Here is a 26,650-nt window from a genome sequence, read left to right as displayed (position 1 = left end):
TCTAAACCTCCCCCATTGCAACTTGAGACCATTACTCCTCGTTCTGTCATCTGCTACCATTGAGAACAGTCTAGAGCCATCCTCTTTGGAACCCCCTTTCAGGTAGTTGAAAGCAGCTATCAAATCCCCCCTCATTCTTCTCTTCTGCAGACTAAACAATCCCAGCTCCCTCAGCCTCTCCTCATAAGTCATGTGCTCTAGACCCCTAATCATTTTTGTTGCCCTTCGCTGGACTCTTTCCAATTTATCCACATCCTTCTTGTAGTGTGGGGCCCAAAACTGGACACAGTACTCCAGATGAGGCCTCACCAGTGTCGAATAGAGGGGAACGATCACGTCCCTCGATCTGCTCGCTATGCCCCTACTTATACATCCCAAAATGCCATTGGCTTTCTTGGCAACAAGGGCACACTGCTGACTCATATCCAGCTTCTCGTCTACTGTCACCCCTAGGTCCTTTTCCGCAGAACTGCTGCCTAGCCATTCGGTCCCTAGTCTGTAGCGGTGCATTGGATTCTTCCATCCTAAGTGCAGGACCCTGCACTTATCCTTATTGAACCTCATCAGATTTCTTTTGGCCCAATCCTCCAATTTGTCTAGGTCCTTCTGTATCCTATCCCTCCCCTCCAGCGTATCTACCACTCCTCCCAGTTTAGTATCATCCGCAAATTTGCTGAGAGTGCAATCCACACCATCCTCCAGATCATTTATGAAGATATTGAACAAAACCGGCCCCAGGACCGACCCCTGGGGCACTCCACTTGACACCGGCTGCCAACTAGACATGGAGCCATTGATCACTACCCGTTGAGCCCGACAATCTAGCCAGCTTTCTACCCACCTTATAGTGCATTCATCCAGCCCATACTTCCTTAACTTGCTGACAAGAATGCTGTGGGAGACCGTGTCAAAAGCTTTGCTAAAGTCAAGAAACAATACATCCACTGCTTTCCCTTCATCCACAGAACCAGTAATCTCATCATAAAAGGCGATTAGATTAGTCAGGCATGACCTTCCCTTGGTGAATCCATGCTGACTGTTCCTGATCACTTTCCTCTCCTCTAAGTGCTTCAGGATTGATTCTTTGAGGACCTGCTCCATGATTTTTCCAGGGACTGAGGTGAGGCTGACTGGCCTGTAGTTCCCAGGATCCTCCTTCTTCCCTTTTTTAAAGATTGGCACTACATTAGCCTTTTTCCAGTCATCCGGGACTTCCCCCGTTCGCCACGAGTTTTCAAAGATAATGGCCAAGGGCTCTGCAATCACAGCCGCCAATTCCTTCAGCACTCTCGGATGCAATTCGTCTGGCCCCATGGACTTGTGCACGTCCAGCTTTTCTAAATAGTCCCTAACCACCTCTATCTCTACAGAGGGCTGGCCATCTCTTCCCCATTTTGTGATGCCCAGCACAGCAGTCTGGGAGCTGACCTTGTTAGTGAAAACAGAGGCAAAAAAAGCATTGAGTACATTAGCTTTTTCCACATCCTCTGTCACTAGGTTGCCTCCCTCATTCAGTAAGGGGCCCACACTTTCCTTGGCTTTCTTCTTGTTGCCAACATACCTGAAGAAACCCTTCTTGTTACTCTTGACATCTCTTGCTAGCTGCAGCTCCAGGTGCGATTTGGCCCTCCTGATATCTTTCCTACATGCCCGAGCAATATTTTTATACTCTTCCCGGGTCATATGTCCAACCTTCCACTTCTTGTAAGCTTCTTTTTTATGTTTAAGATCCGCTAGGATTTCACCATTAAGCCAAGCTGGTCGCCTGCCATATTTACTATTCTTTCGACTCATCGGGACGGTTTGTCCCTGTAACCTCAACAGGACGGGTGCAGGTTTACATCGACTTAACGCTGCTAAATTCGATCTAAAGTCCTAGTGTAGACCAGGGCTTAGATTCTATGAGCAAGACTTGTACTTCATACAGTGGTGTAAAGATTTTAAGTGAGGCTTTAAGTGTGGTGGCTAAGGACAGTGAGGAGGAGGCTACCGATTTGTTATTTTCTGTTTGCTTATTTCGAGAAAGGGAAGTAGGGACAGAAAAGCAGGAACCTGACTGAAACAATGAAGCCATTGCAAAGCTGGAGCTTTTCGGACTACAGGTTGCAGAAAAGGAGAGAGAAACATGGGCGGCGAGTCCTATTCCTGGCCTGGGCCTGGCTCCGGCAATGTCTGAGGCCAGGTCTCTCCCTCGGCCCTGCCTTCCACGCTGCGTGCCCCCGCCCCGCACACCCCCCGGGCCATTTAAAACAGCCCAGGGTCCCCACTCACCACCGGCAGCGCAGCGGAGCTGGGCGGCTTCCTGCCTGTTCGCTCCATGTGGCTGCCGTCCCCTCTCTGCAGCCCCTGGGCAGGATGGGTCTGTGTCCCGCCCCAAGCGCCCCTGCAGCCAATAGGAAGCTGCGGGGGCAGTGCCTGGGGGTAGCAGCACATGGAGACTCCTGACCTGCTCTGCCTGGGAGCCCCAGGTAAGCGCTGCACCCCCGCTTTGGTCCCCAAACTCCCGCCCAGAGCCTGCACCCCCTCCCATCCCCAAGATCCCTCCAAGAGCCTGCACTCCTGCCCAGAGCCAGCACCCAAACCCTCTGCACTCCCTCCCAGAGCCTGCACCTAAACTCCTTCCCAGAGCCTGCACCCCTCACCCACTCCTGCACCCCCAGAGCCTGCACCCAGCACCCAAACTCCATCCCAGAGCCCCTCCCCCACCCAAACTTCCTCCCAGAGCCCAACCTCTCACCTGTCCTGCACCCCAATCCCCTGCCCCAGCCCAGGGCCTGCACCCCAGACCTCCTTCCTCCCACCCAAACTCTCTCCCAGAGCCTTAGGCAAGTGTGGGGTGCAGTTTGCGGGGGACGAAGGTTGGGGGGGGGGCGGGTTCTGAGCATCACCAAAATTTCTACAAACCTGCCACCGCTGATCAGAGACTATTGGAACTGAAAGACCTGGAGATAAAGGAGAAGCGGGAGGAAAGAGAAAGAGAGCGAAAACACCAACTGGACCTGCTAGAGAAGCAGCATCAGAACACACCGACCCCAGTGATTCCCATCACTCCAAAAATCCACAATTTGGAACAATTTATGTCCTGCATACAAGGAGACAGATAATATTGCCGAATATCTGACTACCTTTGAAAGGCTGTGGGCAGTGCATGAGATCCCGGATGCCAAGAGAATTCTTAACCTGATTGCAAAATTAACTGGTAAAGCTCTGAATGTATTCAATGAAATGCCTCTTGAGGATGCTTTAGACTATTGTAAATTTAAAAACACTGTTTTGCAAAGGTTTCAGATTACCTCTGAAACACAGAGTTAAATTTAGGAAGCTTGAGAGGGATACTGGTATGAGTAATGGGGAATATGTGAACAAAATGGAAGATTTGATGGGAAAGTGGGTGAGGAGCAAAGGTGTTACAAGCCTTGAGGGAATGTTGGATCTCGTTGCTCAAGAGCATTTCCTAGGCATATGTAAGGCGGATGTAAAGCAGTGTCTATGGGACAAAGCTGTGAGTCTGTGGATGGAGATGGCGTCTCTAGCTGATGCCTTTGAACAGACCCAGGCATCTATTGAAAACAGCACTGACAGAGGTGTTTAAAGCTGGTGGGAAAGGAAGATCCCATTTTATCCCTATCAAGAGGGAGGGAGGCTGAGTACTCACCTTCCCAAAACTATTCCTCTAACCCTCATCCCAAACCTCCTGTAAAAACAGAAGAGCCCAAAAGATGCTATCAGTGTAATTCCACTGATCATCTGAGAAATAAATGCCCTGTGCTAGGAGGAAGCAGGCAACCAATAGCTCATGTTAGTTCTGCTGTCCTTAACACAGAGCCCCCCCCCCCCAAGCAATTGAACCCTATCGTATTGATTTTGTGATATTAGCCTCTGCAGAAACAGAATGGAGCACGTTAAGGTTGTCAGAATTAATGGCAGGGAGTACTTGGGGTAGAGGGATACAGGACCCAGATCTCTCTGATTAAGCAGAGTGTGGTCCCAAAGGCTAGTATGTTACCTTGCCAAATGGCAGAGATTGTGGGGGTGGGCGAAAGCAGATTCCTTGTACCACTAGCTAAAATCCATGTGCTGTGGGAAGGTTTGGAAAGCATTTTGACTGTAGGGGTAATGGAACACCTCCTAGTTGACCTGCTTCTTGGTAATGATTTTTCCATGTAGCTCAGGTTAAAGTATTTGCCTGCAGTAGGAGGGAGTTTCATGCTGGGACCCCAAGGGAAAGGGTAAGGTCTCAGGAACTGCTGAGGGAATTGGATTCCTTTGCAGCAGGGGGAAGCCACATACGTCCAGGTGTGAGAGTGGTTGAGACCAGCTTCTGCATTGCAGCTACAGGCAACACCACATTAGGAAAAGATGGGGATGTAATGGCTGCCAGGGAGAGAATTGTCCAGGTAGTTAGCTACCAGCAAGTTGCAGATGAACCAGAGACAGCCCCCACTCTAGGGAGCATAGGGAAATATGTCCCAAAGGGGAGTCCAGAGAAGGGGGAGGAAGTCTCAGAAGCCACTGAGGTGGGTGAGGATCCCTGCGACTCTGTAACACAGAGAAGCAGCGTGCTTCCAAGTATGGGAGGAGCTGAGACTAGCTCCTTTCCAGCAGAAGACAACATGTCGTCAGGAGCAGGGGCAGGAGAGGTGTTGTCAGTAATAAAGGAAACTGTTCCAGTTGTTAGCTGGCAGAGTTTTGCTGATGAACAAGGGACAGACAGTATAGGGTGTTACACCTTCCTCAGAAGCATCTTTCACTGGTCCCAGTAGGAGACAGGGTGCCGGGCTGGAAGACATTGGTTTATTCCAGCAGGATAAATTCTGTGTTTCTCTGACTAGCACAATCAAAAATGGGTTTGACTCCTGGCAGGGTGGGGGCAAGGCAAACAGTTAGTGGATTGGTAACTCCAGGAGTTACTGTGTAACTCATTTACACTAGTAACTTTCCAGAATGGAGGGCTAGTTCGCCAAATGGTACAGCTCACACTGAGCTTGGGGGTCTGAGCAATAAACCTTGTGAGGCACTGTCCTCTCTCTCTACAGAAACGGATGCAAATCAATATCCTGCAAAAGGCTGCGGGTCTGGCTACACTGCAGTCAGAGGTGTGACTGCAGCACGTGTAGACAGACCCAAGCTAGCCCTGGTCTAGCTAGCTCCAGTGACAATAGCAAGGAAGTTGCGGCAGCATGGGCAGCAGCATGGGCTGTACAACTCCACCCAGGACCCTGGGTATGTTACTTGAGTGGCTAGCCCGCGCTGATGCGCCTTCACTGCTATTGCTGTTGGAACTAGCTAGATTAAAGTCAACTTGGGTCTGTCTACATGTGCCGCAGCCGCCCCCCTGATTGCAGTGTGCAGACACCCTAAGGGAAGGGGGCCAGGAAAGGGGTGGCCATGGAGTTCCAACAAGTGGCAGCTGCATTTTGGATGTGGCTTCAATGGCCAGCCTACACCAGAGGAGCACTAATGGGCATAAAGGGAGCGCACAGTGCTGCAGGCTCTTCGCCAAGTGCCCCCTAACATGTCCATGTCTCCCGGCACACTAAAGCAAGAGAGACAGAGTGGAATGTGACTCTCTGCTCACACCCTCTCTACAGAGCACTGTGCACATGCTCAGAGAATTCACGTACCCCAGAGGTGGGCAAACATTTCCAGAGAGCTAGTAAAAATCATCAGATCTTCATGGAGCCTGGACAGCCTCGGCCCACGGTACCAGCCACCTGCAGTGAACAAGGGGACATGGTCTTACTGGCTAGGGTACAGGGATGAGGCGCTTCTCAACGCCCTCACCCACTTTGTGGACTTGAACCTTCACCTGTCACCACACATCTGCCAACTTTCACTCCCATTCCTCCCTCCTCGGCTCTGCTCCTCCCAGGCACTTGGCACGTCTCTCTTCCATGATCCTCGCCATCCCATCCCTAAGTTCTTCCTGTCCACTCTCAGTGCCTTCCGTTGTCTGCGTTCCCACTCTTTGCTCCCCCACTACCATCTCTCTCTCCTCCATGCCATGTTCCAAACCTTCTGCTCTAGCTCCTCCAAGTCTTCCTTTGCTCCTTGCCACTTCTCTGCCCCTTGGATCTGTTCTTCCCTTAACTCTTCCATAGTCTGCTCCCCTTTGCTATGTTCTGTGGTACCCCTCCTCTGTGGGTCTCAGTGCTTCTCCTATCTGCTCACTTCTCCTGGCTGGTCTGTGTCTATCTGTTATCTCCCCTCCAGAGACCCCATGTCATTGCCAAACCATTTGGCCACATCCTCTAGATCTCACTCCTGGTTTTGCAACCTTGGTTTTGCTCATGAAAAAATGTTACAAAGCTAAGTGTGTGTGGAGGCAGTGCAGGGGGAAGAGTTCTCTTCCCAGTCCTCGTTAGCCTTCCACTAGCTGCCTTTTCTCTAATTCATCTGCCATTGCATGAACTCCCAGTGCAACCTGACTGCCACTGCTACCGTGCAGGGTGCTACAAATACACCAAAGAGACAGGCCTCACAGGGCAATTCCACTTCTCTTTTGCCACTGGCAAAATGTATCCTGCAGTGTTGGGCTGGGATCCTAGTCCACGCCCAGATAACTATGGGGACTGAAACCTGCCCTTAGTCAAGGAGAAGGTGGAGTCCCCAGGAAAAGCTGGGGTCCATTGGGAGAGTGTGTGATACCGAGGAGAGAACAAACCCGGTGTGACGGTGCCCCCCATAAGGCTTTATGGAAATATGCTTTTGAATGTGTATATATGACATAACTGGAATATGTTTTATGCTACATATGCCATGTAACATATCTCTGTAGAGGTTATGATCTACTGAATCTATTAATCCTATTTGTATGCATGTATCATTTTTGTATTCAAAGTATGAATATTGGCTGTATACTTGTCTGATTTTAAATAACCTTAGTAAGACCTTTGGTCAACTTCTTTAGAAAGGAATTTGCAAAGTTAAGTGCCCAATCAAGAAACATTTAACGAACAATGGATGTTGGAAGGCTCCAATCCACATAAGAAGTTTTCCTGGAGACATTCAAGATACCATGTGGGCTGCCTGTAAAAAATACTGAGTCATGCATGGACATGTGACTTGCCCAGGTGACTCCAAAACTCCATCTTGGAGCTGGACTTTGCATAGGAGAGAGGAGGGGGTGTCCACCCACAAGAGAAAGTCTATTTAAACCGCGGGGAGACCCCTCCATTTTGTATTGAGCTGGCTAAAGAGAGAGCCTCTCCACCCCCAAGGATATCTGAAAGAAACTGGAACAAAGGACAGTAACTGCATGGGGTGTGAGTGATTGCTGGACCCAGACTAGAAGGAGACTAGTCTGTAAAAGGAAGCTTACTGGGTGAGGATTTTTATCTGTATTCAGTTTTATTACTGCACTAGACTTAGACTTGTGTGTTTTATTTTATTTTGCTGGGTAATTCACTTTGTTCTGTTTGTTACTACTTGGAACCTACTTTCTCTATTTAATAAAATCACTTTTTACTTATTAATTAACCCAGGGTATGTATTAATACCTTGGGGGTGGGGGGAGGGAAACAGCTGTGCATCTCTCTCTCTCAGAGTTATAGAGGGCAAACAATTTATGAGTTTACCCTGTATAAAGCTTATACAGGGTAAAAAGGATTTATTTGGGGTTTGGACCCCATTGGGAGTTGGGCATATGAGTGTTAAAGACAGGCACACTTCTGTAAGCTGCTCTCAGTTAAGCTTGCGTTTGTAGGACGTGGTTCAGACCTGGGTCTGTGTTTGTGGCTGGCAAGTGTGTCTGATACAGCCAGGCAGGGTTCTGGAGTCCCAAGCTGGCAAGAAAGGCAGGGGCAGAAGTAGTCTTGGCACATCAGGTGGCAGCCCCAAGGGGGTTTCTGTGATCCAACCCGTCACACCCGGTGAATGAATTCCCAGTGGAGAGGGGCCGCTACAGGGCAGAGCGGGGTCTAGCAAGAGCATTGATGGAACAGCATTAAGAAATAAAAGACTGAATGAGCCATCCTAGTGAATAGCACAGCACTGAACTGTCTGCATAACCAGGCCGGGGTGCTCAAAGTAATTTCCCACACCCAGGAGACACAGAGGCTGTGTGCCTAAATAAAGGAATAGAGCCGTCCTTCTGTTGCACATCTAGGATAGGCAGATGAACTGGATTTCTGTGACCCCTGTGACCATCAGCCTGGTCCCTGAAGGGAAAAGGCCCTGATTTAGATTTCTGCTTCCCTTTCTCTGGGCTCAGACTGCATTCCTCATGGAGGGTAGAAGTGCCTGGCTCAGGGACTTCCCCCTTCACTGCGATGCAGGAGCCAGATTTTGGGCAAACCTTCTAGCGCACAGCCTGTGTGAGAGGAGCCAGCCTGGCACATCACATACATGCGGTCCCCAGCCAGCCAGGAAACCCCAACCGGACACTCAAACGAGCCTTTCTTAGCCCACACAGCACAGCCCCAGGGGAACAGCAAGTGTTTACCATGTGTGTAGTCGGAGAGCGAGAAGGGGTCTGGGGAATCCTGGCCCACCTCCTCGAGCAGCTGCCTTGGCACTGTAATGATAAAGGAGATTGCACTGAAAGGGCAGCTCATGTAGAACTCCTGGGATGGGGGTAGCAGCCAGGGATGGAGAGGAGACATGAGGGCTGCACAGGTACCTCAGGTGAGGGGTGTATGGACAGATCAGGACCAACCACCACTGCCAGAAATGTACATACAAAATATTTCCCTGTGTCAAAGCAGTGGGCAAGGAGACAGCACAGGTGCCAGCCTCAGTCTGACCAGGGGAATTCTGTGGGTCAAGGAGGGAGGGGCCAGGTTGGGTAAATAGTGTCCTTGGCCTTGACCACCAAAGACATGAGTTCAGTGAGTCACGTGTCATCCTCGTCTGTAGTGGGCAGAGAGCAGACCCCGGGCTGAAATAGCAGGGGGGCTACTGGCAGGATGGAGGCACATTGGTAGAGTTGTACAAAGGTCCCAGGGGGTGCTGCAGGTCAGGAGGCTGGCATGTGGTACACCCATGGGGGCAGAGGCAGCTTGCACAGAACCTGCCCATGCCCTGGCTGGTTGGATATTAATCTTGCTTTCATGGACCCTTAGATCCTTACAGTTTGCTACTTACAAAGAAAGACAAAAATATTTCCTCTAATGGGGAGCTTTGAGGATTCACTTTCTGTCTGAATCTGTGCACCCTGAAGCTTCCCATCTCCCCACTCCCCACCTGCATGCACATGGTTAAAGATCCATGCCCCAAGAGGAGAAGACAGAGCAACAGCTGCTCAGCATCTGTCCTGTTTCTCAGGGGCTCGGCTTTGTGGCCATTTCTATAGTTCTCAGCCTGCTGCTGACAGAATGCACAAGCATCTCTCAAGGCAGGAGACATGGCACCACTCTCATCTAAACTGATCCTGCCCAGCAGCCTCAACAGCTACGCTAGTGGCTTGCTAGGCCAACGGGTGCCCTTAGTCCTCAAGACGCCCCTGCTCTCTGGGATCTGTGTTGTACATTGTAAAGCACTTGCTGGAGTCCTTCCAGCCCCCCCCCCCCAATGCAGTGTCAGGGTGACTGGGGACTCTTACCACATGTATAGGAGACCCTCAGCTGTTTCTTCACGCCAGGGAAGCAGGGGTCACCAAAGGTGGCCTTGTTAGCTGAGATGGTACAGTTCTCCTTCCTGTGACACTTCCGAGAGACTCTCCTCAAGGCATCAGGAGCTAAGCACTCTGGAAATATAGACCAGGTGGTCACCAGGCTGTGGCACCTGCATTCCCAGCAGCAGGTAGAAAAGCTTAGAAATTGCTTCTGGAAACCATGTAACCCAAAGCCAGACTTGGTCTGTAATATCCCATTCAAATGCACCACGTAGGAGTGTACGTGAATGAGCCCATAGTGGTGACCTTGTCAGGAGCGCATGCCTCCCTGCCCAGTGAGCAGGGAGTTAGCTGTGAAGGAAGGGTGCATGTATTGTGTCCATGTGGCTGATTAAATGCATACATCCTCAGCCCATATGGCAGTGAGCTGGCTGAGAGACTGCGTATCCCAGCGCCCGTGCCTGGGTGACAGTCACCTATCCCCAGCAATAGGCTGGGAACGTGCATGTCTCGATGCCCACACAGCAGTGATACAGCTGTGCCCAGTGTAACGTCTCTGACAGCGTAATGACTTATTAAGAACATAAGAGCGGCCACACTGGGTCAGACCAATGGTCCATCCAGCCCAGTGTTCTGTCTTCCAACAGTGGACAGTGCCATGTGCTTCAAAGGGAGTGAACGGAACAGGGTAGTTACCGAGTAATCCATTCTCAGTCTATGCCCAGCTTCTGTCAATCAGAGGCTAGGGATACCCAGAACATGGGGTTGCATCCCTGACCATCTTGGCTAATAGCCATTGATGGACCTATCCTCCAGGAACTTATCTAGTTCTTTTTTTAACCCAATTACACTTTTGGCCTCCACAACATCCCCCTGGTAATGAGTTCCAGATTCTTCAATGTGAAAGGGGCCCAGCCAGATTTCTAGTTCACACCTTCCCAACATACCTACATTGGGTCCAGTCCTGTTTGCAGAGTCACACTCTGGTTTGCCCCTCATGGATCTGCCATAGCTTGCAGAGTAAATTGCTAGGATGGATTTAGCCCTGCACTGCAGCTTCAGCTTGTCATTCTCACATACGGTCTTAATGCGGTGGTTAGCTGGGAAACAACATTACACAGCATTCTGTTGCAGCATTAACAGTTAGGCCTTTACCATTCCAAAAGTCAGAGAGCAAATTTTATGCAGTCCTCTCTGAAGTGGCAGCTCTGAGCTCTTCCCATTTGGCCTAAAAGCATCCCTTCCCAATCAATATATAAAACGCCTAACAAGAAGAAACCAAGAGACTGAGCAATTCCCTTTGCTGTCGTCTCGGCAACTGGTGAATGTACTAGCTATTTGTTAGCATTTGCTTAAACAATTTGGCAGATATTTTTCATCCTATGGGATTTTTGCAAACTGTTTGCAAACTATTTATCTGTGTCACCTAAATCACATGGCATAGTTTAGGCTCCTTAATGGAGATTTTTCTCTTTCTGCGTGATTTCACAGCACATTGTCCAAAAGGGCCTGATCTGGACTGAGGCCTTGGAATGCTACTGCAAGACAAGAAAAAAAAATTATAATCTCCTTCTCTCTCCAGGAGTAGGATGATCTGTCCAGGAGACAGGTGGGGTTAATTGACAATGGCTCGACAAAGACAATGAATCCCCTTTTTGCCTCTGGTACACTTATAGTGCTGACTGCACCAATAGTCTATGGAAAAACCAGAGAGGATGCTAAGTGACACCCTCCTTTGCACTTTAAAGCCATTTGCAGAACTCACCTGGTCTGCACTTGTATGAAACTATTAGGTACTTGCGTGTCCCGGGACACGGGTCTGGCCCAAACACTGGGCTATGCACAGAGAACTGGCACCAGCGCTGGTCCTGGCACTCATCCAGAAGTTTCTGTGGAGGGGCGGGGGCAGATGGGGAGACAGACATGAATTTAACATTAGAAATCCTGAGGCCACATTGGCATACCCTAGAATACCTCTATAATAAGAGAGCCAGGCAAAGTGCACGTAGCCCTGGTGACAGGGACCTGCTGCTGCTACTCCCAAGCTCTACATTGCTAGCAAAGCATCAGACTGCAACAACTACACAAGTGCTGCCTTCTATAGCTGACCATTTCCTCCATAAGAACCTTTCAAACCATTTTAAAAACTGCCAAGCCAGCAATCTCCTCTTGACAAGACAGTACCCAGTGGAGCAGACTGGATGATCACAATGGCTTTGGAATCTCTTACAATGAAATATCACTTTAGTTCAATTGCTCCCACTGACTCCCCTCCTTTTTCAGGCTGTTTAAAGTATTGTCCTGGTGGCTGCCACATTTGAAAGAGGCCACCCTGACTTCCCTCTGTCTTCACTTCATCTCAGGACGTACAGCCACATCTCTCTGGGAATGACACAAATCATGATGTTTACAGCCTACCCATATTTGTATCAGGAGCTCTCCTCCTTAGTTTAGCTCTTTGAACCTTTCCTCAAATCGCTTTCCACTCCTCCCCACACTCCTTCTTGGGCTTGACTATGATTTGTGCTGCTCAGCGTTGGCCATACTGCCCTGTGATGAGCAGTGTGACCACAGGCCTTTGCATAAAGCTAAACCAAAGGAGACATGCATAACACCCAACACACACAGTGGTGAGGAGTGATCCGATCCTGATTGACAAGGTCAATTCTAAGAAATCCTGCAGGCCCAGTCTGGTGTCAGGGCCATCTACTGAGCACAGAGCTCCTCTCCCCAACTCTGCTGCTCCCTGCTAAATTCTGAGCCTCTCATTGATCCAGGAAGGGCCGGCCCAATCCCATTCTGGGCCAGCCACTCTCACAGCAGGAAGAAGATGTAAAGAGACAGGAAACTATTTTTAATGTACTTAACTCCAGGTGGCCTCCCTGGCTGCTCTCTTGCTGGGCCTCGCCCTCCGTGGTGGGTCTATTCTGCCGCTGATCCTTATCTAAGGATGTTCTTCCTCTTCACGCCACCACCTGACAGTATGGCTTTGGCCAAGGGGTAGGAGCAGATAGTTGCAACTCCTAGCTGTAAAGTGGGCTAGATCTGCTATCACCCCTAGATCTCTTTTAGGATTACTGCTTGGGACTCTTTTAGGACTGCAATGGGTACCCACATGGCCCCACAGTATGCCAACATTTTTATGGCTGACTTAGAACACTTCCTCAGCTCTCATCCCCTTATACCCCTACTGTACTTGCTCCACATTGATGACATCATCATCTGGACCCATGGGAAGGAGACCCTTGAGGAATTCCACTAAGATTTCAACAATTTCCACCCCAGCATCAACCTCAGCCTGGACCAGTCCACACAAGAGGTCCGCTTCCTAGACACTACAGTGCTAATAAGCGATGGTCATATAAACACCACCCTATACCGGAAACCTACTGACCGTTATACTTACCTACATGTGTCCAGTTTCATCCAGACCACATCACACGATCCACTGTCTAAAGCCAAGCTCTACGATACAACCGCATTTGCTCCAATCCCTCAGACAGAGACAAACACCTACAGGATCTCTATCAAGCATTCTTAAAACTACAATACCCACATGGTGAAGTGAAGAAACAGATTGACAGAGCCAGAAGGGTACCCAGAAGTCACCTACTACAAGACAGGCCCAACAAAGAAAGTAACAGAATGCCACCAGCCGTTACCTACAGCCCCCAACTAAAACCTCTCCAGTGCATCATCAAGGATCTACAACCTATCCTGAAGGATGATCCCACACTCTCATAGACCCTGGGGGACAGGCCAGTCCTTGCTTACAGACAGCCCCCCAACCTGAAGCAAATACTCTCCAGCAACTACAAACCACACAACAAAAACACCAATCCAGGAACCAAACCCTGGTGCCAACTCTATCCACATATTTATTCAAGGTACACCATCATAGGACCTAACCACATCAGCCAGACCATCAGAGGCTCGTTCACCTGCACATCTACCAATGTGATATATGCCATCATGTGCCAGCAATGCCCCTCTGCCATGTACATTGGCCAAACCGGACAGTCTCTACGCAAAAGAATAAATGGACACAAATCAGACGTCAAGAATTATAACATTCAAAAACCAGTCGGAGAACACTTCAGCCTCCCTGGACACTCAATTACAGTCCTAAAAGTGGCAATTCTTCAACAAAAAAACTTCAGAAACAGACTCCAACCTGAAACTGCAGAATTGGAATTAATTTGCAAACTGGACGCCATCAGATTAGGCCTGAATAAAGACTGGGAATGGTTGGGTCATTACAAAACCTAAACCTAATTTCCCCAATACTAATTTCTCCCTACTGTTACTCACACCTTCTTGTCAACTGTCTGAAATGGTTTCAGAGTAGCAGCCATGTTAGTCTGTATCCGCAAAAGAACAGGAGTACTTGTGGCACCTTAGAGACTAACAAGTTTAATAGAGCACAAGGTTTTGTGGGCGACAGCCCGCTTCATCGGATGCATAGAATGGAACATATAGTAAGAAGATACATATATATACATACAGAGAAAGTGGAAGTTGCCATACAAACTGTAAAAGGGTAATTAAGATGAGCTATTATCAGCAGGAGAAAAAATACTTTTGTAGTGATAATGAAGATGGGCCATTTAGACAGTTAACAAGAAGGTGTGAGGATACTTAACATAGGGAAATAGATTGAATATGTGTAATGACCCAGCCACTCCCAGTCTCTATTCAAACCCAAGTTAATGGTATCTAGTTTGCATATTAATTCAAGCTCAGCAGTTTCTCGTTGGAGTCTGTTTTTGAAGCTTTTCTGTTGCAAAATTGCCACCCTTAAATCTTTTACTGAGTGGCCAGAGAGGTTGAAGTGTTCTCCTACCGGTTTTTGAATGTTATGATTCCTGATGTCAGATATGTGTCTATTTATTCTTTTGCATAGAAACTGTCTGGTTTGGCCAATGTACATGGCAGAGGGGCATTGCTGGCACATGATGGCATATATCACGTTGGTAGATGTGCAGGTGAACAAGCCCCTGATGGCGTGGCTAATGTGATTAGGTCCTATGATGGTGTCACTTGAATAAATATGTGGACAGAGTTGGCATCAGGCTTTGTTGCAAGGATAGGTTCCTGGGTTAGTGTTTTTATTGTGTGGTGTGTGGTTGCTGGAGAGTATTTGCTTCATGTTGGGGGGCTGTCTATACGTGAGGACTGGTCTGTCTCCCAAGATCTGTGAGAGTGAGGGATCATAGACTATCAGGGTTGGAAGGGACCTCAGGAGGTCATCTAGTCCAACCCCCTGCTCAAAGCAGGACCAGTCCCCATCTAAATCATCCCAGCCAGGGCTTTGTCAAGCCGGGGCTTAAAAACTTCTAAGGAAGGAGATTCCACCACCTCCCTAGGTAACGCATTCCAGTGTTTCACCACCCTCCTAGTGAAAAAGTTTTTCCTAATATCCAACCTAAACCTCTCCCACTGCAACTTGAGACCATTATTCCTTGTTCTGTCATCAGCTACCACTGAGAACAGTTTAGATCCATCCTCTTTGGAACCCCCTTTCAGGTAGTTGAAAGCAGCTATCAAATCGCCCCTCATTCTTCTCTTCTGCAGAATAAACAATCCCAGTTCCCTCAGCCTCTCCTCATAAGTCATGTGTTCCAGTCCCCTAATCATTTTTTTTGCCCTCCGCTGGACTCTTTCCAATTTTTCCACATCCTTCTTGTAGTGTGGGGCCCAAAACTGGACACAGTACTCCAGATGAGGCCTCACCAATGTCGACTAGAGGGGAATGATCACGTCCCTCGATCTGCTGACAATGCCCCTACATAAACATCCCAACATGCCATTGGCCTTCTTGGCAACAAGGGCACACTGTTGACTCATATCCAGCTTCTCGTCCACTGTAACCCCTAGGTCCTTTTCTGCCGAACTGCTGCCGAGCCATTCGGTCCCTAGTCTGTAGCGGTGCATGGGATTCTTCCGTCCTAAGTGCAGGACTCTGCACTTGTCCTTGTTGAACCTCATCAGATTTCTTTTGGCCCAAACCTCTAATTTGTCTAGGGTCCTCTGTATCCTATACCTACCCTCCAGCATATCTACCTCTCCTCCCATTTAGTGTCATCTGCAAACTTGCTGAGGGTACAATCCACACCATCCTCCAGATTATTTATGAAGATATTGAACAAAACCGGCCCCACGACCGACCCTTGGGGCACTCCACTTGATACCGGCTGCCAACTAGACATGGAGCCATTGATCACTACCCGTTGAGCCCGACAATCTAGCCAGCTTTCTATCCACCTTATAGTCCATTCATCCAGCCCATACTTCTTTAACTTGCTGGCAAGAATACTGTGGGAGACCATGTCAAAAGCTTTGCTAAAGTCAAGGAACAACACATCCACCGCTTCCCCCTCATCCACAGAGCCAGTTATCTCATCATAGAAGGCAATTAGATTAGTCAGGCATGACTTGCCCTTCGTGAATCCATGATGACTGTTCCTGATCACTTTCCTCTCCTCTAAGTGCTTCAGATTTGATTCCTTGAGGACCTGCTCCATGATTTTTCCAGGGACTAAGGTGAGGCTGACTGGCCTGTAGTTCCCAGGATCCTCCTCCTTCCCTTTTTTAAAGATGGACACTACATTAGCCTTTTTCCAGTCGTCCGGGACTTCCCCCGATCGCCATGAGTTTTCAAAGATAATGGCCAATGGCTCTGCAATCACATCCGCCAACTCGGATGCAGCTCATCCGGCCCCATGGACTTGTGCTCGTCCAACTTTTCTAAATAGTCCCAAACCACTTCTTTCTCCACAGAGGGCGGGTCACCTCCTCCCCATGCTGTGCTGCCCAGTGCTGTAGTCTGGGAGCTGACCTTGTTCGTGAAGACAGAGGCAAAAAAAGCATTGAGTACATTAGCTTTTTCCACAACCTCTGTCACTAGGATGCCTCCCTCATTCAGTAAGGGGCCCACACTTTCCTTGACTTTCTTCTTGTTGCTAACATACCTGAAGAAACCCTTCTTGTTACTGTTAACATCTCTTGCTAGCTGCAACTCCAGGTGTGATCTGGCCTTCCTGATTTCACTCCTGCATCCCCGAGCAATATTTTTATACTCTTCCCTGGTCATTTGTCCAATCTTCCACTTCTTGTAAGCTTCTTTTTTGTATTTAAGAGCAGCAAGGATTTCACTGTTAAGCCAAGCTGGTCGCCTGCCATATTTACTATTCTTTCTATACATCGGGATGGTTTGTCCCTGTAACCTCAATAAGGATTCTTTAAAATACAGCCAACTCTCCTGGACTCCTTTCCCCCTCATGTTATTCTCCCAGGGGATCCTGCCCATCAGTTCCCTGAGGGAGTCAAAGTCTGCTTTTCTGAAGTCCAGGGTCCGTACTCTGCTGCTCTCCTTTCTTCCTTGTGTCAGGATCCTGAACTCGACCATTTCATGGTCACTGCCTCCCAGGTTCCCATCCACTTTTTCTTCCCCTACTAATTCTTCCCTGTTTGTGAGCAGCAGGTCAAGAAGAGCTCTGCCCCTAGTTGGTTCCTCCAGTGCTTGCACCAGGAAATTGTCCCCTACCCTTTCGTAAAACTTCCTGGATTGTCTGTGCACCGCTGTATTGCTCTCCCAGCAGATATCAGGGTGATTGAAGTCTCCCATGAGAACCAGGGCCTGTGATCTAGTAATTTCCGTGAGTTGCCGGAAGAAAGCCTCGTCCACCTCATCCCCCTGATTCGGTGGTCTATAGCAGACTCCCACCACGACATCACCCTTGTTGCTCACACTTCTAAACTTAATCCAGAGACACTCAGGTTTTTCTGCAGTTTCATACTTGAGCTCTGAGCAGTCATACTGCTCCCTTACATACAGTGCAACTCCCCCACCTTTTCTGCCCTCCCTGTCCTTCCTGAACAGCTTATATCCATCCATGACAGTACTCCAGTCATGTGAGTTATCCCACCAAGTCTCTGTTATTCCAATCACATCATAATTCCTTGACTGTGCCAGGACTTCCAGTTCTCCCTGCTTGTTTCCCAGGCTTCTTGCATTTGTGTATAGGCACTTGAGATAACTCGCTGATCACCCCTCTTTCTCAGTATGAGGCAGGACCCTTGCCCTCTCGCACGCTCCTGCTTGTGCTTCCTCCCGGTATCCCACGTGTCCCCACTTACCTCAGGGCTTTGGTCTCCTTCCCCCGGTGAACCTAGTTTAAAGCCCTCCTCACTAGGTTAGCCAGCCTGCTTGCGAAGATGCTCTTCCCTCTCTTCGTTAGGTGGAGCCCGTCTCTGCCTAGCACTCCTCCTTCTTGGAACACCATCCCATGGTCAAAGAATCCAAAGCCTTCTCTCCGACACCACCTGTGGAGCCACTCGTTGACTTCCACGATTCAATGGTGTCTACCCAGGCCTTTTCCTTCCCCGGGGAGGATGGACAAGAAGACCACTTGCGCCTCAAACTCCTTATCCTTCTTCCCAGAGCCACGTAGTCTGCAGTGATCCGCTCAAGGTCATTCTTGGCAGTATCATTGGTGCCCACGTGGAGAAGCAGGAAGAGGTACTGATCCGAGGGCTTGATGAGTCTCGGCAGTCTCTCTGTCACATTGTGAATCCTAGCTCCTGGAAAGCAGCAGACTTCTTGGTTTTCCTGGTCGGGGTGGCAGATAGATGACTCAGTCCCCCTGACGAGAGAGTCCCCGACCACCACTACCCGCCTCCTTCTCTTGGGAGCGGTGGTCGTGGAACCCCCAACCCTAGGACAGTGCACCTCATGCCTTTCAATTGGCGGAGTCTCCTTCTGTTCCCTTCCCTCGGATGTATCATCTAGTCCACTCTCCGCATTAGTACCTGTGGAGAGAACATGAAAACGGTTACTTACCTGTGTCTGCGTTGCTGGTACATGGACACTCCCCTTTCTTCTTCTGGAGGTCACATGCTGCCCATTTTTCAGGATAGGTTGTAAATCTTTGATGATGTGCTGGAGAGGTTTTAGTTGGCGGCTGAAGGTGACAGCTAGTGGCGTTCTGTTATTTTCTTTGTTGGGCCTGTTCTGTAGTAGGTAACTTCTGGGTACTCTTCTGGCTCTGTCACTTTTTCACTTCAGCAGGTGGGTATTGTAGTTTTAAGAATGCTTGATAGAGATCTTGTAGGTGTTTGTCTCTGCCTGAGGGATTGGAGCAAATGTGGTTGTAACTTACAGCTTGGCTGTAGACAATGGATCTTGTGGTGTGTCCTGGATGGAAGCTGGAGGCATGTAGGTAAGTATAACGGTCAGTAGGTTTCCGGTATAGGGTGGTGTTTATGTGACCACTGCTTATTAGCACAGTAGTGTCTAGGAAATGGACCGCTTGTGTGGACTGGTCTAGGCTGACGTTGATGGTGGGATGGAAATTGTTGAAATCATGGTGGAATTCCTCAAGGGCTTCTTTTCCATGGGTCCAGGGCCACTCTCATTACCACTTCAAAAATTATTTTTCCTCGCTTGGTATCCTGCTGTTAATTGATTTGTCTCGTTAGACTGACCTCACACTTGGTAAAGCAACTCACATCTTTTTATGTATTTACACCTGCTCCTGTATTTTCCACTCTATGCATCTCATGAAGTGGGTTCTAGACCACGAAAGCTTATGCACAAATAAATTTGTTAGTCTCTAAGGTGCCAGAAGGACTCCTCGTTGTTTTTGCTTTCCAGACTTCACCCTCCCATTGAATATCTGCCCTTCAGATTATTTTTCCACAGAGATACTGGCCTGGATTATTCCAAATTTAATTTAATCTGGTTATTTTCTGCCAATATATTAAAACCATTTCACAAGGCCTCATCTGGAATACTGCATACTATTCTGGTCACCCCCATTCAGGAAAGATGCATTCAAACTGGAATCAGCGCTGAGAAGGGCTACAAGGATGATGAGGGGAAGGGAGGTCCAATTTCATGCAAGGAGGCTGGAAGAGCCGTGCTAAGCCAACATAGGTTTAGTGGGGAGCTGGTTGTGCTCTATAAATACATCAGGAGCAAACACCAGGGATGGAGGAGAGCTGTAGAAGCTAAAGGACAATGGTGGGCCAAGGACAAATGAGGATAAACTAGCCATGAATAAATCTAGGCTGGAAATTGAAAGAAGGCTTCTAATCATCAGAGGGAGGGGTTTAGAACAGCCTCCCAACAGGAGCAGTGGGAGCAGCAACCGAACTGGGATTAAGAGGGATCTTGATAAATTTATGACCGGACTATATGGTGGGGGTTACCGACAACAGCAGGAGACAGGGTGTGGTGACCCAGGAACTCCCTTCCAGTCCTGCTTCATTGATCCAGTTCCTTTGTACTATTTCTCTGCCCTCACATACACAGCTCGTCTCAAGTTAAAACCATCTGCCGGTTCCATTAACCATGGTGTTTATTCCAACTTCTAGGCCAGTTTTCTCAACAGTTTTCAGGTTGGCGGTGCCTTCTTCAGAGTCAAACATTTTTACTATACCATAAATACTATTTACGATAAAAGTAAGAATAAAAAATGATAGCAATGTTACACCTATAGAATTGATTGGTGTGTGTTTCAAGAGGTGGACACAGAATAGTTGACCTTGAAGTGTGCTGGGAGTGGGTGAGTGAGATTATCTTTGCTTGAGACTATAATAAAATTTCCAATGCTTCTCGACTCCTGCAATTGCCTATTGTGACCCCCCTGGGAGTTGCAACCCACCAGATGTGAAACTCTGCCTTAGATCATTAAGGAAGACAGCTGTAGCCTTCATAGTTCTATATACTGTGCAGTTTGGCTTTACCCCTTTGTGACATTTTTTCAGTCAACATAAGAGTGTTTTCATCCCAGAACATTTTGAATTAGATTTTCAATTCAAATTTCATGCAACCATATCAAATCCTTTGCTAAGATCCAAATCCATTGAATCTACTGCATTCCCTTTGCCACTAATTTTGCAATTCTAGCCAAAATCAAAAATAGCAAATTGATTAGACAAACCTACTCTTTAGAAAACCAACCTGGTTATTGGTCATGGTTCTGCTACTCTCTAGGTATCTGGTGATTTGCTCTTTTGGTATTTTAGCAGGGAAAGAAAGAACCAATTTTAATTTTACAAATTGTTTGACATTTGTTTTACAGTTAACACATGGCGGCATCTGATTCTTGCCCTGTGAACCTACAGGTGTGTTGTGCTGAGCAAAATACATCATGTAGCTGCAGCAAATAGAGTTAAAAATCCTCACTTCCTATAAATTGTGCAGACAGCTTGTCTATGCAAAAGGATCTTCATATATTACGCAACTTCCCTGCACCCCTTCCATTTAGTTATACTTATTTGCTATGTCTGCTTTACACATAAATTGATTTCAAGCTCTTTGATGTATGGATTATGTCTTCTCTAAGTTTGTACAGTGCCTAGTTCAGTCGGATCACAATCTACATGGAGCTTCTAGTGATGTTTCCACTGACAGCTCACAGGGTTTTTCCTTTTGTTGCAGTGACAGAGCTGCCACTTTGTATAACAAGATGGCTAGTTCAAGTTCCACCCAAGGATAGATTTCTTCAAACAATTCAAGTGCCTCATATTGCAAAAGACGGAGAATTTGGAAAACAGGGCTACAGTGTTTCTGGACCTTGTATCTCTATATTAATCTCCTTAGCTTCCCAGGGAAAGGCATTCAGATGTACTGAACACTGTTGGGAACTTAGCTCATCAGCAGAGAGACCAAAGGGACCCTAGGCTAAGAAGAGATCCTGCACCATTCCAGAGTATTGCTGCTTTCTCACGCCTTGGCTCAGGGCTCTCCCGACCTGTTTCTTTTACTGCAGCCCCTAGGCATTAGCAAATTCCAATTTAAAAGCCTGTGAGGCCTTGCACACAGTTTAACGACTGCCAGCTTATTCTTTCTGTCTTGCATTAAAATGCTGCATGCGCAGCTCCAGAGTCAGGACTGCACAGCTGCTTTTCACTAGTGGGAAAGTGATATACTCTCAACAGCACCGATTATTACAGGCACTGGCCTCTAGATGGCACTTCCTCCCTTCACAGACACAGATCAATAAGCAAACACAATTATTGGCTGCAACTCAGTTGCTCCCTAAACGGAGTAGAATTTGGTCTTACAGAGAAATCCTTAAGTTAGATGCTGGCAGCACAAACACTGCAGCCAGAGACTATAACACAGCAGCTTTTTAGCTCAATAGCAGCAGCTCCAGAAAGCTATGGCTTGTAGCACTTGGTTTTATGCTGAAAGAAGGAACACTGACCAAGACACCAAGGTTAAGAGAAGAGTGCCCTGGGCTCTCTAACTCCCACATACACGGCCATTTGGAGATGGGTAGAAGGGACCAGTGGATGATGCCTTGACAGTGCAACACCCGCACAGAAATGCCCCACAGTCACAGCACTGGGTCGAAGCTCCAGACCTGAACTCATGGGACATGTAGGATTTGAGCCCGTGACTTCCTGGCCCAGAGCTGAGCAGGTTAGCATCAGGTATTTTAAAGGAGCAGTGCTCCAATGGGGCTAAAAACAGCCATGAACGTACCTAGAAAATAAATTCAGAGGTGGCTGTTGAGGAGTTCTGTGCGGATCGTTTCCAGCAAAGGATGGAGTTGGTTGCAGCATGCAGGATCTGAGCTGAACTAATCCAAGACTCATGGCATTAGTCATCCTGTGTGATCTCAGTGATGGGCTGGAGCAGGCGCTCAAAAGCCCCTTCTTAAAATACAACAACCAGTTTGAAAAGAAGTTTGGGAGTGATTGTCCCACGATGGAGGTGCTTCTGCTTTGGACTTCAATATGGTGAGTTCTTGGGGGAAGACATTCCCCAGTCCCTCCACACTACTCTCAGCAGAGCCCATGCACCCCAGAGACATGGGGTTTAGCACACACAGAGAAGGCTCATTTTCACCGCAGTCTCTAGGTAAAATACTAGCTTTGCTGCAACCTCAGTCAATGGAAGCCCCATATAAGCAGCCAGAGCCAGGCCTGAGGTGGATCCAGGTTTGGAAGAATTATTTTAAGAGGACATTGTCAGCTCTTCCATTGAATAGGCAGAGCAAGCGGGAGCTTAGGGCAACAAACTCTGTATGAGCATTTGCAGAGCTCTCTAAGCTCCACGGTTCACCAGCTCTAGCGAGAGGTTTAGAAGAATCTGCAATAAGATGCTGGGGGTTGTTTCTAATGGGAGTGCCTGGGTGCCACAGCTTTGCAGAGGTCAGGGGAAAAAAAAAGCCCACCCCAGAATGGCATTACTGAAAGCTTGGTAGCAGCTGGGAATGGTATTGGGAGACCCAGAAATAACCAAATCAGGGATAAGAACTGATCATCTGGTCTAACTCAATTTAATCTAAATTGATCTACTGCATTCTGAGCCTGTGGTCAAACCAAGAAGTGCTGGCCTGACACCTACAGCTGGCATTCACTCAGAGGACAGGGGAAAGATTTAGAGCAGGGGTCAGCAACCTGCGGCACGCGTGCCAAAGGCGGCACACCAGCTGATTTTTAGTGGCACTTTGCTGCCTGCCAGGGTCCTGGCCACTGGCCCCACTAAGCCCGCTGCTGGCCTGGATGGATGGATGGATGGAACCCTGGGCCGGCAGCAGGCTGAGCAGGGCTGAGCGGCTCAGTGCACTGCCGGTCTGGGGTTCCATCTGGCGCCCGCACAGCCAGTCTGGGGTTCCATCTGGCGGCCCCTGACAGCCGGGGTCCTGGCCACTGGCCCCACTCAGCCTGCTGCTGGCCCGAGGTTCTGCCCATCCAGGCCGGCAGTGGGATGAACGGGGCCAGCGGCTGGGATCCCAGACCTGCAGCGAGGGCAGCAGATGGAACCCCAGACAGGCAGCGCGCTGAGCTGCTCAGCCCGCTGCTGGTCTGGGGCTCTGTCCACTGGCCCCTGCTAGCCAGGGTCCTGGCCGCCAGCATTGCTTAGCCCGCTGCCAGTCTGGGGTTCCATCGGGGGGCCCCTGTAAATGTAAAATTTATTACTGGCACGTGAAACCTTAAATTAATTAGGACTTGGCACGCCACTTCTCAAAGGTTGCCGACCCCTGATTTAGAGAGTCAGGAGCCTATTTCTCATATATCTTACTCCAGTCTTTTCATAGATTCACAGATTCCAAGGCGGGAAGGGGCCTTTGTGATCATCTGGTGTGACCCCCTGTATAACACAAGCCAGGGAACATCCCCACAGTAAGTCCTAGAGCAGATCTCTTAGAAAAACATCCCTTCTTGTAGCTCACGAAAGCTCATGCTCAAATAAATTGGTTAGTCTCTAAGGTGCCACAAGTACTCCTTTTCTTTTTGCGAATACAGACTAACACGGCTGTTACTCTGAATCCCTTCTTGTATTAACAATGGTCGGTGATGGAGAATCCACCACGACTCTTGGTACATTGTCCAGTGGTTAATTACTCACTGTTAAAAATGTACGCCTTATTTCTAGTCTAAATTTATCTAGCTTCAACTTCCAGCCATTGGATCATGTTAGACCTTCCTCTGCTAGACTGAAGAGTCCATTCTTAAATGTTTGTTCCCCATGGACTACTGACTAATCAAGTCACCCCTTAACCTCTGTTTGTTAAGCTAAATAGATTGAGCTCCTTGAGTCTATCACCATAAGGCAGGTTTTCTAATCCTTTAATCATTCTCATGGATCTTCTCTGAACTCTCTCCAATTTATCAGCATCCTTCTTGATTTGTGGGCACCAGAACAGGACACAATATTCCAGCAATGGCCACATCAGTGCCAAGTATGGCTTCCTGGTTGCCTGCCCCCCCCCCTTTTATTTTTTAAAGGAAAAAGCTAAAACCAGAAAGGTCACATACAATAATCCCTTTCTATCTACTGATGCAACTTTAAATGTAACCAATATGGAACAATTCTTTGACATTCTCATCCTGAGCTAGCTTCCAAAGCTCCACCAATGGAGGCACATGTTGAGAAGAATGATTTTAAAAGGACACTACCAGCCAGGGGCAGCACAGCTCTCCTATTTACTATGGGGAGAACAAGTGGAAGCCTAGGGCAAAACATTCTGTATTAGCACTTACAGATCCCCGTGTACAATGAGGGGTTAGTACTGAACTTAGCCATAAAACCACAGCTGAAAGGAACATGTGCAGGCAAAGAGGCTTTAGAGTCCCCGACACTGCAAAATGTATGTGAGCTGCTGTTACACTTCTGGGTCTCTCTATTACTCTGTGTCTCTCTTCTACTGCAATGCCCATTCAGACTCTTTCAGGTGTCCGTTGTCTCTAAGACCAGTGCTGGCAAGAGCCTACACTAGATATGACAATAGAAAAATGTCACATGAAATCCTAGGCCTCTGACAGGACTCCACTGTCTGAGGGCTGTGTACCCAATCAGGTCATTCCGATCTGGTGTTATATCTGCCTGCATCTTTCAAAGCATACTGCACTGGTTTCAGGGTGACCCCACACACCAAGTCAAGACAATTTGCCAAAGCCTGGTCTTTATGGCTAGCCCAGAAGGCAGGCAGCCTGGGAGATCAGGGATGCTTAGTAGAAGTGATGAGATGCAAAGGTAGACTTGGCAATGAGAGTGTTTGCTACCGCTCTGGAGACAATCCTGGATCAGTTCAGGGCTAGATCCCAGCAGACAAGCCAGGCACCCTGCAGTGAGGAAGGATGGTCCAGTGATTAGTGCATTTGTCTGGGCTGGGAGAGATCTGGGTTTGATTCTCTCCTCTGCCACGTGTGACTGCAGGCAAACTCCTTAATCTTCACCTTGTAAAATGAGACTCATAGCCCTGCCCTGCCTCACAGAAGGCTGCTAAGATAAGTGTATTACTGATTCCCATGGTGGGGCCAGATAGAAACCTGCAGTGTATACCTGTGCTGTGCTGAAATCCAGAGTGGTGTCTCTGATAGCTCTGCAGCCCGTAGGAGGGTGAGAAAGTGCTCTCTATAACTGTGAGGTGTCTCTTACTCATTGTACTTAGCCCTAGGGTGACCCTGTCTGGATGACCTTGGTGGGGTGTCACACCAGTGCTGTTATTTACATACCATTTCTTTGGTTCTAACCCCATCATCTTGTGTACATGAGATAACTGGAGGCTTGAATGACTTCATGGATCTAGCATAGGGACTTCCCTTAAAGGGTCGGCAGCCTTCTGACCTCATGAGAGAGGCAGTTGGGGGAAAAGGGCACATACCCCGGAGCACTTTGTTTAGAAAGCCCCCTAAGAAATGCCCTGCATGCTGGTTGTGGTGAGTAAGGGAAAGTCAGTGGGCCCCACGAGTGGCAGGAATAGGGACTGATGGATACAGGCCATAAAGACAAATAACTCAATAAGCCTCCAAACCTGGTGACTTGTTCCCTCTACACTGTATCTGTAATGACACAAACGGAAAACAACTTTGACCCATTTCACTCTTAAGCCTCAATACCTTAAGTCAACAGACCTTACCTCAGGGGCCCCTACTCCAACACTAGGGGTTGATTGCTCCCAGCGGCTGCTACTCCCCATGGACCAGATGACTTCCAGAGCTGCCCCTGGGGCCGCTGCTGCTCGGGCAGTCCCCGGGGCACCCCGGGACCCATGCTCAGGTGCTCCCCAGAGCCAGGCACACCAACTGGTGCATGGGCGCTCCCCGGAGCCAGCTGCTGGGGCCGCCCAAGCAGCGGCCGGTGCGGCCAGCCCTGTGGATGGCCTGAGCAGCTGGCCCTGGGGCCATTCCAGCAGTGGCCGGTGCGGCTGGCCACGGGGCACCGGAGCAGCTGGTCCTGGGGCCATCTGCTCGGGTGGCCCTGGAGTCAGCCGTACCAGCTGCTCCGGAAGTCCTGGACGTCACAGAAAGTCACGGAATCCGTGACTTCTACGACCTCTGTGACAGAATCACAGGCTTATCCATGATTAAAATGATCAGCGGCTGGACCAAATGATATTTCCTAGTTTGCATACTTGGACTGGCCAGGGAGATTCAGTCCCTGGAGGGAACCAGGGAGTTACCCACACCCTCCTCTAGCTGGGTCGATGGGCCCAGAGTGTTGTAACTAAAGAGAGGCTCAACACAAGGACAGCTCAGGCTGATGTGAGGCATTTGATGGGGAACAAAAGTTGGGAATGGAAAGCCCAGCCCGTGGGTGAAAAGCCTTTGGTATGTTTATTAAGTCAAAAGTGA

The 26,650-nt window shown here is 48.6% G+C and overlaps 1 protein-coding gene across 2 annotated transcripts in view; it reads right to left on the bottom strand.

Moving 5' to 3' along the window:
• The window catches only part of LOC102946615 (protein eva-1 homolog C), a 52,799-nt gene that overhangs the window by 6,514 nt on the left and 19,635 nt on the right, over positions 1 to 26,650 (bottom strand). The window contains exons 3-7 of one of the 2 annotated variants that reach the window (XM_007056241.4): positions 11,319 to 11,442; positions 10,501 to 10,653; positions 9,542 to 9,685; positions 8,444 to 8,515; positions 5,625 to 5,714 (exon numbers count right to left, since the gene is read on the bottom strand). In XM_007056241.4, the coding sequence (XP_007056303.1) occupies positions 5,625 to 5,714; positions 8,444 to 8,515; positions 9,542 to 9,685; positions 10,501 to 10,653; positions 11,319 to 11,442 (583 nt within the window). The remainder of the gene's footprint in view (positions 1 to 5,624; positions 5,715 to 8,443; positions 8,516 to 9,541; positions 9,686 to 10,500; positions 10,654 to 11,318; positions 11,443 to 26,650) is intronic. The other variant, XM_027818614.3, reaches the window with a different exon arrangement.

Source organism: Chelonia mydas, chromosome 9, assembly GCF_015237465.2.
Source record: "Chelonia mydas isolate rCheMyd1 chromosome 9, rCheMyd1.pri.v2, whole genome shotgun sequence".
In the NCBI taxonomy this organism is placed as follows: Eukaryota; Metazoa; Chordata; order Testudines; family Cheloniidae; genus Chelonia; species Chelonia mydas.
Note: the sequence above shows the minus strand (reverse complement) of the source record. Positions and strands in the feature narration are given on the sequence as shown.